At 39.7% G+C, this 12,431-nt stretch overlaps 1 protein-coding gene across 2 annotated transcripts in view; it reads left to right on the top strand.

Moving 5' to 3' along the window:
- Nucleotides 1-12,431, top strand: part of ARVCF (ARVCF delta catenin family member) — a 531,145-nt gene that overhangs the window by 460,404 nt on the left and 58,310 nt on the right. For both annotated transcript variants that reach the window (XM_075275546.1, XM_075275554.1), the window contains 3 exons: nucleotides 725-1,335; nucleotides 4,807-5,306; nucleotides 11,906-12,089. In XM_075275546.1, coding sequence (XP_075131647.1) covers nucleotides 725-1,335; nucleotides 4,807-5,306; nucleotides 11,906-12,089 — 1,295 coding nt within the window. The remainder of the gene's footprint in view (nucleotides 1-724; nucleotides 1,336-4,806; nucleotides 5,307-11,905; nucleotides 12,090-12,431) is intronic.

Below are 12,431 nucleotides of genomic sequence, written 5' to 3' on the forward strand. Positions count from 1 at the left end.
ATACCTATGAGGTAAACTCCAAAGTTTATGCAGATAAACGTGACATGATGCGATTTTCAAAAACATGGGCATCTTTAGAAACCCAGCTTTTCCACTGCAGATTTTTTTTCTGCAATCTGTTAATGGGATTAGCCAGAATCCCATTCACTTTGCAGGTACTGTAAAATACTGTGTTTTCGCGATGTGGAGCATCAGTCTATAACTGACTTTGATTTATATGCTTTTTCAATTTTTTTAAAGCATATATTATAAAGGTTTGCTTTAACTTTTTTTTTTTTAAATTGAACATTGATCCAGTCTGATCACCAGTAATGGTTAAATTAAATTCAAGAAAGTTTTCTCCAAAAGCAAATGTTAGCAAATATAGACCTTGTGATAGTCAGCTGTGCCACACTATATATGTTGGAATTTGTATTATTACATGCCACCCATTCAGCAGTTCACACACAATATATTTACTTCTAGATAGGGTCAGAGCAAGCGATTCATCCTATATTACCTCCTATAGTCCATAAAATGGCCTTCTCTGTATAATCTTTGGATAATTAGGGTTTCCTTTTTGATTTGTTTTTGTTTTAATTTCTGTGAACTTTCTTTTCTAAGTAGATAGAGTTGAGGAATATACTTTATTTATTCTTTTCACATATACTAATTATGTAATTATCTACAATGTCTACAATGTGCAGTTTTTTTCTTTTTATTTGACTGAATTTCTCTTTTTCAGGTTACAAAAATGGTGAAAACTGTGACCACAAGAACCGTACGTCAAGTGCCACTTGGCCCAGATGGGTTGCCTGTTCTTGATGCGTCTTCTCCAATCAGTGGTTACACCGATTCTATTGATAGAAGATATATGAAAAATGGGGAGCGGTTTATAACCCCCCAGGCAACTTCAACTTTGACTAGGTCTTACAACAACAGTTACAACGATTCTTATGGTGATCCTCATGAGACCCCATACCGCCCCTTTATGGCACATGAAGGATATGGAGACATGCCAGACAACTATGGAAGCCTATCCCGTGGAATGAATTACCGCCCTCGATATGCTTACACCCCAGGAAATAGCTATCGTCCTGAAGATGGCAGTTATACACTCCCAACGCGTAGGGAGAACTATGTTCCTATTGCGCAGCCCCAAGTGCCAATTGGAAGTAGTGTGGACCTAAACCGATCACAGCCAGAGCGTTTCCAGCCTGAACCTTATGGTCTAGAGGATGATAATCGTAGTCTTGGAGCAGATGATGAAGGTTATGAGTTAGATCCAGATTACTCTACAATGAATAGAAGAGTCCTTCCTGGTATGCCTCTCACAAGCAGACCCCACAAACCAAGGTAACTGAAACCACAAAAAAAATCATGTCCAGTTTTGATGCAAAAGAGCACTCTATTTATTAAGGCTGGGCGATTAATGGAAAAATAACTTAAACTTAACATCAACCAGGATAACTTCAGACCCCAAAGTATAATAAGTGGGAGGGCCAGGGAAGGTGAGGAAATAGTGAAAACGGTGTTACTCACCTTCTGACTGATGTTAGGGACTGTCTGACTTCACGTGGATTCACGACACCACGTGACACTCAGGGCCAATCAGCAATTCCTGATGTCAGCCAGAAGCTCTGAAGACAACAGGGAGTTGCACAGTCTATTTATCTATCTATCTATCTATCTATCTATCTATCTATCTATCTAGTATTTTTTGATATATTGCAATGTTTTACATACTATTCTATTTTCACAGACAAGGTAGGGGCAGAACGTTGATGAATCTGAGGTTACACGTTAGCTTTCAGTAGTATTTGCAGGAGGCAGAGAGACCTCCTGTTTGCACAGTAACCTATGCTAGAAAAAGGAGGTCATATTGATATCATGTTACTTATTAACAAAGGTAAAAGCAGGATAAGCAAAGACACTGTGAGGAGACAACTCTTCTTAGTGAAGGGACAATATAATGAGTAAAATAAATCACTGGCATGTCCTTTTCATTAATTATACAGTTTTGTGTTTAATGATTTGGAAATTATAACTTTAAGAAACAATCATCCCTGCCTCTGCTGTCCCTACAGTGCCTGAGTACTGACTGTTTCCTTCTGCTGTCTTGGCAGGAAAAGGCTGGAAATGCCCCAGCGATGATCTGCCTCAGCTATGATTGGCTGAGCAGGCAATCCCAGCATTTTCCCATTGAGCAGGAAGTGAAAGACAGCGGTCTACTATGGCCGTAATATCTAATACCCTTTTTCCTTATGGTATCGGTTTTTGCTTTTTTCCTCTGTAAATATGGTGACCCTGTTTATTCTCATTTTTGTACTGCTGCAATTGTTTTGTTTTACTACTGTAAAAAACAATTGAAGTTCAAAGCTTAAATAACACCTTTTATAAAGAAAAAATGATAATATAATATAATATAATATAAAAGGTAATTAAATGCCAGTTTCTGACTATTCATTCCTTGCATTACTTTGTCAAGTGACCCTAATGCAACTCTTCAACTTCAGAAATTTTCCTGCATCTCAGCTTGGGTGTCTTATCCTCAAAACTGCAATGTTTCTTCCAACGCTCTTTGTTATTCTTCCAGTAATTGTGAAAGTACAAGAAGTTCCCACTGAGAGAAGTTATAACATAAAGCATGGTTATAGCATACCATGAAGAGTACCGCTCACATCTGTTTACACTTCATGGGATTCAGGGATTGGTCTTTGCTTCTCCCTAGTAGAGGAGTGTTTAGCTTCACACCGTGGGCAGTACTTGACTTGAGCAGAATTTGTCCTCATTTTGTATATTGAGATTACTTTGGCTGCAGATGTGGAGATTGTATACTAGAAGTGTATGAAAGGACAAATTCACAGAAACATGTAAAGCATTTGCTGTAATCTTCTGGCACTCATTTCCCAGCCAATTACAGCCTTGTGGATGTAGGATCCTGTACAGTGTCAATGTTAATGAGCGCTTCATCCAAATAGTAGCTAATCTAAAGCAAACAATTAAAGGGATTGTGGGGGGTTTCTGTAAATCTAGCTGAATTATTGTGTAATAGGGCGATAATAAGGATATGTTCACAGAAACCGATGTCTGGATCTAAAGCTGATGTACAAAATGCCTATATGGGCATATTGGGGGCATTTATCATGCAAAGTGTATGGCGTGGGTAGGGTCACTGCCCTAAAATTTATGATCATTTACACCAGCTTAATGACATGGTGCCCGAAATGTACGACACCTGCAGGCTGGCATGGATTTCAGTTTAGGCACATGGCCCCTCGGTGGGTATGCATGAGTCTTGAGGAGATACACGCTCTTCTGGTGCAAGGCATATGAGCAATGGTGTCGAACTTGCCTTAAACTGCTCTATTGTGTTTACAGTGTTGTCCCACCAATGAGCATCATCACCTAGGATAAGCATAAGATAAGATCCCCATCACTGATGCCCCACAGCTATTATTAGGACCCCCCAGTCTCGCTCTCCTCCTCACCTGCTTGACCTCAGTAAATATAGTGTTATTCCCCATACACACACTGTACTTTTGATTGGAGCAAAGTTTGTTGAAAGGGAAATTTAAGCTCTAGCATGTAGTTCTCATTGGAATACAAAGGATAAAATGCTTAGGAAATTAATGGTATTGTGAAATTCCACACACCCCAATGAGTGCCCTTTAATGACCCCATACAAAAGGTACACCTATGTGCACAAGACCCTAAATCATAATTACAACTACCATGCACCATGACTTTGTGTGTGTACATCTTAGCATCCAGCTCTTTACATGACAGATGAGCAAATGTTTTTCTGCCATCTGCCCAATGGACAGACATTTAGGGGTTTCAGTTGGTGAAGCTTTCAGCCCAGCGGCTGGCATTGTGTAGCGTTTATTCTGATCAAGCTGTTTTTGGCTTTACAGGAATCAGCTGATATCAGCAGCTTCTTTTTTGTGCTGGATGATACGAGAGAGACCTTTTACTACACATCATCTGAGTCACACCCAGCTAGAACTTTGTGCCTCTTGGAATATTGGGAAAAAAATACACCACACATGATTCCATCTAAGCAAAGAACAGCGAGGCTCATGGGAATTTTTTTTTTGTTAGTAGAATGTCTTACAGATCTATTCATCACCTTGTAGGGTACCTTAGTAGTTGTCAGCAGAAGGTCCTTGGGCAGTGTGTGGTCTCACTGCTGCTCTGACAGTCTAAGATTAATGGGAAACATTTTTGGGGTCAGGATATTCTGTAAAATCTCCTGTAATGATTATTGTACTTGAGACATTGCATCTCTTCTTCAGCTCAGTCTTGTGATAGCAAGATGTCTTCAGGCATAATAGTACATGGCTGAAATGCCCAGAAATGCTTTTAAAGCATGTTGATAATTCTGGTTTTGTACACATGCATATATAGAAATGCTACACAATGAACATTTCATTAACTATGTATGGCTGACTTTACCAAGTTTTTCTGAATAATTTGCTCTGAATCATTTCATATTGGATGTGTCTTTATCTTATCTATGACACTCTTCATTATATTGTACAATTTACCTTACATCTTTATCAAATGGATGGTTTATGCCCCAACCATGTTAACTGTTCACCCCAGCTGTCTATATATGCCCAGACAATCCCAACTTCCTATCAAAGTAGAGCTGATGTGAGAACGCTTATTTCTGTATGTGCATTTATCAAGTTGACAGGATCATCTACGTTTTCAGGTTGCATAAAAATGCTCATTTTAACATTATAATAAATGTTAAAATGATATAGCGTAGCATGTCATGTAGAAATATATTTATATATGTATGTTTTCTGACTTTCTCAGGGCTTACGATGACCCCCTGGAGTCAGAACTGATTGAGGAGAGAATCCCTTACCTTCATAGTGGGTATGCCGCACCACTGGCTCAGCCTGAGAGAGGAAGCCTTGCCAGCATAGACCGATTGGGAAAGCGCTCGCCTTCCATTGACAGCATCCGCAAAGATCCACGATGGAGAGATCCTGACCTTCCTGAGGTCATTGCAATGCTTAATCATCCTATTGACCCAGTTAAGTCCAATGCAGCTGCTTATTTGCAGCACTTGTGTTATGAAAATGATAAAATCAAGAAAGAGGTAAGACATCTCAAAGGCATTCCCATCCTCGTGGGTTTATTAGACCACCCAAAGCCTGAAGTCCACAGAAAAGCCTGCGGAGCCCTCCGTAACATTTCGTATGGAAAAGATAATGAAAATAAAGTGTCTATTAAGAACTGCGATGGTATTCCTGCTTTAATACGACTTCTAAGGAAGACAAATGACATGGAAGTGAGAGAGCTCATAACAGGTATGTGTAATGACTGCTCATAGTTCAAGCCATTGTAGCGTATACCCCTCACTCTTTACCTTAAATAACTTGGTAAAAACTGGACTGTAGAGATAAGGTCATAAATCTTTTGTTAGAAATATGAGGATAAAATGGTGAATGATCATCATCATATGTTAAGAGTAGAGATTTGTTACAATGCTATTGGTGGCTGAAAAAGATTGTGGTTGGTCGGTGTGTCATTTCAGGTCTGTACTTCACCTAGATATACAGTACTGTGAAAAAGTTTTTAGGCAGGTGTAGGGAAAATGCTGCAAAGGTTTACATTTTCTTAATTGTTTAAAATCAAGTTAATGAACTAAGGAGAAAACTAAATTAAATCAATATTTGGTGTGGCCACACTTTGGTAGAGGAATCCTGAAAGTGATACAAGTAATAAAGTCCACACAGGGCCCTAACCTCAACATCATTGAGACTGTCTGGGATTACATGAACAGAAGAGCTGAGGTTCTCAGAGATGTTGGGAACAAGCTCCTTTCGGAGATTTCTCTTTAGTTTATTCACTTTTTATTTTTGTCATTTAACAAAATTTAAGTATTAAAGGGGTTGTCCCACGTCGCATACTCACCAGTCTTTGTTGCTGTAAAATCTTCTGTCTTCCTGCTTTGTTGCGTCATTGGTGGGCGGGGTTACATATGCAAAGCCAAGCGGCGAGATGCCGCTGGCCCTGCGTGCACGCTCATAGACCAGTCTAGCCTTCACAATGCGAATACAGACCCGGCATCCGCCTCTCTCTATTACAGCGGATGCCGGGTCTGTATTCGCATTGTGAAGGCTAGACTAGCCTCACCATCTATGATCTATCTATCTCACCGCTGGCTTTGCATATGTGAATACAGACCCGGCATCCACAGTAATAGAGAGGCGGATGCCGGGGAGTGCTAGACGCCGGCAAAGGTGCCTGCAAGATCGCTATGCTCCTGCATGAAGTCTGTATTGGCTGCCCCTTCCCCCAAAGGTTAAACACCCCCCTTCCCCTCCAGGCTCGCTCTGAGCTCCCCCCTCAGAGCAGCAGATACATCACTTGACTTATGACCAGATAAGTCAAGGGATGTGTAAAAAAAAAAATGAATAAAGTAAGATAGTGGACAAACAAAGCAATTTTGCTGAAGCAATGTATTTAGGAAAAGTCTTACATCCACATTAACAAGCAGTATAGATAGGATCCTTGTGATGGGACATCCCCTTTAACACTTCTGTTATTGAAAGCGTTCTAAATTCCTGCGTATTTTCCACACCTGTCGAAAAAAAAATTAACAGTACTGTAGCTTATGTGATCTCTCTGAAATTGTTACTATCGGAGGATTCTAATGATATCCTATTAATATTATAAATGTGAAAGTTTGTGAGTTTGGATGTTTGTGGGTTTGTGTGTTCGGATGTTTGTTAGTCAATCACGCAAAACCCGCTCGACCGATTTGGCTGAAATTTTCCACAAACATAGTTAATACACCCCATTGTGCAATAGGCTACTTTTCGTCACAATAGCGCACATACGGACCCCCACAAACCCCAAACTCACATCACCATCTCTGCAATCTCACACACTTTGGACCATAGCAAGCCACAAAATTCATATTGCCCTCTGCAGCCTCGCCCCTAATCCCACACAATCTCATATACATATACTTTACCACTTTGCCCCTCACCTTAACGATACTCCAGGAGGTTCTCTTTAACGCTCCGGAGCAGCCATGTTTGCCGACCCCCACCGCTCTGACAATCCGCGACACCGCCAACCCATGTCAATACCCCTAGGCGGTCTAATAAATGCAAAAAAAAAAGTTTAAAAAAAAGTAAAAAAAAAATATTAAAAACAAAAAAAAAAGGATTAAAAATTCAAATCACCCCCCTTTCCCTAGAACACATATAAAAGTAGTTAAAACTGTGAAACACATACATGTTAGGTATCCCCGCGTCCAAAATCGCCCGCTCTACAAAGCTATACAAATATTTTTCCTGTTCGGTAAACGCCGTAGTGGGAAAAATGGTCAAAAGTGCCAAACCGCCGTTTTTTCACTGTTTTGATTCTGATAAAAATTTGAATAAAAAGTGATCAAAGCAATAACATTTCCTGAAGATGGTAGAACTACAAAGTACACCCAACCCCACAAAAAAAGACGCCCTATACATCCCCGTACACGGACGTATAAAAAAGTTACGGCTGTCGGAATATGGCGACTTTTCAAAAAAAAATTTTTTAACAGTTTTGGATTTGTTTTTAAGGGGTCAAAATGTAACTAAAACCATATAAATTTGGTATCCCCGGAATCGTAACGAAACACAGAATACAGGGGACATGTCATTTTGGTTGCACAGTGAACGCCGTAAAACCAAAGCCCGTAAGAAAGTCGCAGAAATGCATTTTTTCTTGAAATCCACCCCATTTTGAATTTTTTCCCTGCTTCCCAGTACATTATATAGAATAATTAATGGTGGCATCATGAAGAAAAAATTGTCCCGCAAAAATTAAGACCTCATATGGCTCTGGGAGCGGAGAAATAAAAAAGTTATGGGGTTTAGAAGGAGGGGAGTCAAAAACGAAAATCAAAAAATGCCATCGGCGGGAAAGGGTTAACTTCAAATACCTCTGTCCCAAAGTCACTATGTAAAGTTTCTCACAACACCATATATATAGCAGCTGAAATACAAAATAACTTCAACACAAAAGTCTCACGTATTCTCTGAATTACAGCAACAACAAGATACAAAGTTACATTTCATATCCCATACCTTATAAACACTACGAAAACCTTACCCACGCCTGTATATACCCACTGCTACAATCACCGTAGACGAAGTCGCGGGTACCAGCTAGTTTACTTTATAAACTACAGGATAAAAGGGGTTCTGTGCATTAAAGCATGTTAGGACTGTGGAGGAGACTGTACAGCGGCATGTAGTGTGGTCTTATAGAGATGCATACACATGTTGTTTGCTCCTAATGGTGCTCTCTATGCCACATTACAGAGAGATTTCCCACTAAAAGCAAAATCCTGCTCGATGTCTATGAGCTTCCATATATTAACGCTCTAGACAATTCAGGGGCTGCAAAGAGCTGTAATGTGACCATGTTCATGAGAGCTTAGGGTATGCTCACAGGTAGTGGTGTGGAGAAAGTCATGAAAGTGAGTAGCTTTTCGGTAGTATATTTTCTCACTGGAGGCTTAGAAAATGATGAGAGATCAATGTCTCTAAGGAAGTCTACAACTCCAATTATATATCACTCATCAACATGTTACATAGCACATTACAGTGATAAACATACCTTTGTTACTTTTGTGATAAGCTTGATGTCTTATGCAAATTAGAAAATTGGTGCACTGGGGGCGGGCCTTCACCTCCCTTGAGCACTGCTTTTGCCATTCAGACCTAGGGCTGGGTGATTATAACCCAAATCAGAATCATGATTAACTGGACATGGTACCTAGCTTACAATAAATGAACGATTATTTTGATTAATGAATTATTTTTTACATGCCATGCTCACATTTATATGCCATGCTACAGAATTTTGATAATTGATCATACTTTACGTATTTTAAGTTTGTTGCTCTGATCCTATGACTGATAAGAGTAATGGATGGACACACACAGAGCCCCCTCTGTCTGTGTCTGTACTCACCTCTTCTGTAAGGAAAGTAAAAAAAAAAACTTCACATATTAAAACTTCCTTCGTATTTTTTATTATTATTATTTTTTTTTTATAGTGAATGCTAATGAACACCAGACGGAGGTGGTTCTGTCTGCATTCTATGGTTATTGTCCTTTGTCCTCATTCTATCAGCGATGAGCTCACCTAATAATATTAGTGTGAACCTACCCCTATATGGCATCAGGATGATGTGCTCCCATTTCATCCACTGTATATTTACTGAAGATGGGTTCTGCATGATAAATTTGCTTTTCTTTATGGTGTCACTTTTCCATCCAGGCATGTTTAGCGTGACTGGCCATATCATTCTTTGGCAGCTGCAGTCTTTGAATGGCTGTCACCTAACACATTCAGATATCTGGCAAGCATCTGACATCCCTGGCTTGCTATTATATACTAAAGTTAAAACACCAGTCTGTAATTTCTTAGGGAGGGCCCAGGAGTCTGGGTGAAAAATGGCAAGCATCCCTCCCAGACACTTAAGAAAACAAACAGCGCTCTGCCTTTTCCTCTTTTTAACATTGTTTCATTCTTCAGTATGTTATTGTCAAGCACCCAGTGCCTCTGTATTTGTATTCATTGCTGGAAACAGGCATGGAATACAAAACGTGAGGTCGATATTTGTGTGTATTTTATATATTTATCTATGTATGTGATATACATTTTGTTCAGCTAAACAACGTATTGAACACTATGGACATCCTATACAGAAGCCAATACAGAAAATATGCCGTGTCTAGAATCTGCTGCACTTACAAAAAAAAAAAGACTATAGAAAACATCAAACTCTTTAACATTGCTATAATTTGATGTGTACACTAAAACTACGTTCATATCTGCATTGGGTTACAGAAAAACTGATTAAAACCTGCGCCATTTATAGGGGTTGTCCAGTGTCAGACCAATATGGAGAGACTTGTGACTGTTCCTATGATAAGTTCTACAATTTTCCAATATACTTTCTGTATTATGGTCCAGGTATTTAGCTGAAAAGGGCGTTTGGGTCGAACCTTCTCCTGCTGGGGCTTCTCTCTACTTTTGGATAATCAGCCCTAACTGCTGCCTAGCTCTGCCCCCACCCCACATTATTTGAGTGACATCTCCAACTTTGTCCACAGTTAGCAATGGTCATCTAGAGTGGAAAGCAAAGCCCCAGCAGGAGCCGAAACGCCCTAAAGCACTTTTCAGCTAAATAAGAATTTAACTCTCATTTTCATGAAAATGGAGCTGCAGTGCAGAATAAGAGAGACATCTTTGGACAGTGTAGAAGCAGCCAATTTTACTGCTGACAGGCTCCCTTTAAATATGGCAGTCAATCAGAAGCTAAGTGGCCGCAACACCTCCACTGTATTATACAATGGAAACCTAATGGCAATGCCCATGATCAGTGCCCACACTAATAGTGGGCATTAACGCCCCTCAAGCCATAAAAAGTACAATTTTTCTTGCAAATAAATAAGCCCTCATATGGCTCTGTGAACAGAAAAATGAAAAAAAATGTGGCTTTTGGAAAGCGGGGAGTAAAAAACAAAAATAAAAAAAAATGGCTGCGTCAAGAAGAGGTTAAGCATTCCCAATAGAGAGACAAACCCCTGAGTGATCAGTATGGGACATTGAGCTACTATTAGAGGTTGTAGGTACAGAGTTGTCTTATTGTAAGTGGAGGATTGCTGGAAATGTTAGTGGTGCAGTGAAAGATATAAAATAATATTGCACCTATAGCTTCAGCCTGATATTTAGAAGGATATATACTTGATCATGCCATGACTGTTTTTGCTGAACATTAAGATTTGTGTGTAGCTAAATGGAGACTATACAGACCCTGTAATGCAATAAATCCAGTGTGTGTCAGTGATGTGGCTGCAGGATGTATTGCTGATCAGATACATAATAAAGGAGACACGAGGTGAGGGTTTGGGAGACACGAGATGAGGGTTGTATCTGGCCTGCATGATAACAAATTGAGACGTCATTTTAATCTGTGTACTTTAATGATTACATCGATTCCCTGATCCTGTACAATCCGAACAGGGTACTGAGCGCTTCTGTTACAGAGGGGTTTGTAAATCTTAATAATGCAAGTCAGCATTTATGATCTCAAATTATGATAAATGGTTAAATGAGCAGCTGCCGTATTGATCTCCCCCGATCACATGACGGCCAGCAGATGGCCTTTTACTGTTGCCTTTTAGTGTGGACGTTAAATTACAGATAAGATGGCTTCTTTAATTAGATGGATAGTTTATTATCCCTTTTATAGAAGAGTATTTTCTGCATATATATGGTGGATTGTGACACTCACTTGCATACTATACATCCAATTGTGCATGTGTGTGTTTGCTTTTTTAGAGTGTAGGCTACTTTCTTCATTTTGTGGCACAATTTAAAGTTATTGGTTATTGAGAGAGAGAATATACGTTGTCTGGTACATTGTATTGCTGGTGACATACACTCAATATGATTCTGTGACAAAATTAGCACAAAAACTCATTCAGGGTAAGGCCCTACATAGCAGGCCGTCGAAAAAATGCAGCGGAAACGCATTGCGTCTTTTCTCGTACCGCATTTCACAGAAAGTTTTCAGAGTTTTCTTCTGTGGACTTTCTGCTTCAATTATACCTATTGGAAAACCCCAGCACTTCCATAGGTATAAATTGACGCGCTGCGAGTTTCAAAACCATGACGCTTTTTGAAATCGCAGCATGTCCTCTCTGGATATTTTTGGATGGGATTATCCAGAGTCCCATCTACTTTGCAGGTTTACGCTACATGGGGCCTCGGCCTCAGAAGAGTAATGTTCAACGTAAATGATAGAAATGCCACATGGTTATTGTTGTGTCGTGTAAATAATTCACTGTGTCTGGCTGTGCATCTCAGCAGCGTCTCTGTTACATTTTTTCCAAAGGAACCCTGTGGAACCTGTCCTCATATGAACCCTTAAAGATGGTGATTATCAACCATGGGCTTCAGACTCTTACCAATGAGGTCATTATACCTCACTCTGGCTGGGAGAACGAACCAAATGAGGACTCCAAGCCCCGAGATGCTGAATGGACAACAGTCTTTAAAAACACTTCTGGCTGCTTAAGGTATTTAGTTTGTTTTGGTACATTTATGAAATTCTTTAAACCTGCTGTAAATGAGTGACTTTGCATTTTTGTCTGCTTTTCATTGTGTGCATGTACAGAGACAAATTGTCGTGACGTTTAAGTTTGAGGCCATTACTTTTAATTAATATATTTTTGTGAGAATCTTTGTCTTCCTACCATTAGGTGAAGGCTCCACATAGTGAATTGCTGAAAAAACAAAAACTGCAGGAAAAACTGCAATGGGAAAGCATTGCATTTTTTTCCGCAGCATTTTTCAAAGAATGTCTACAGAGGAAACCTTTCTGCCTCTATTAGGCCCCGTTCACACGGGGCAAGAGGGGG

Source organism: Leptodactylus fuscus, chromosome 1, assembly GCF_031893055.1.
Source record: "Leptodactylus fuscus isolate aLepFus1 chromosome 1, aLepFus1.hap2, whole genome shotgun sequence".
Taxonomy (NCBI): domain Eukaryota; kingdom Metazoa; phylum Chordata; class Amphibia; order Anura; family Leptodactylidae; genus Leptodactylus; species Leptodactylus fuscus.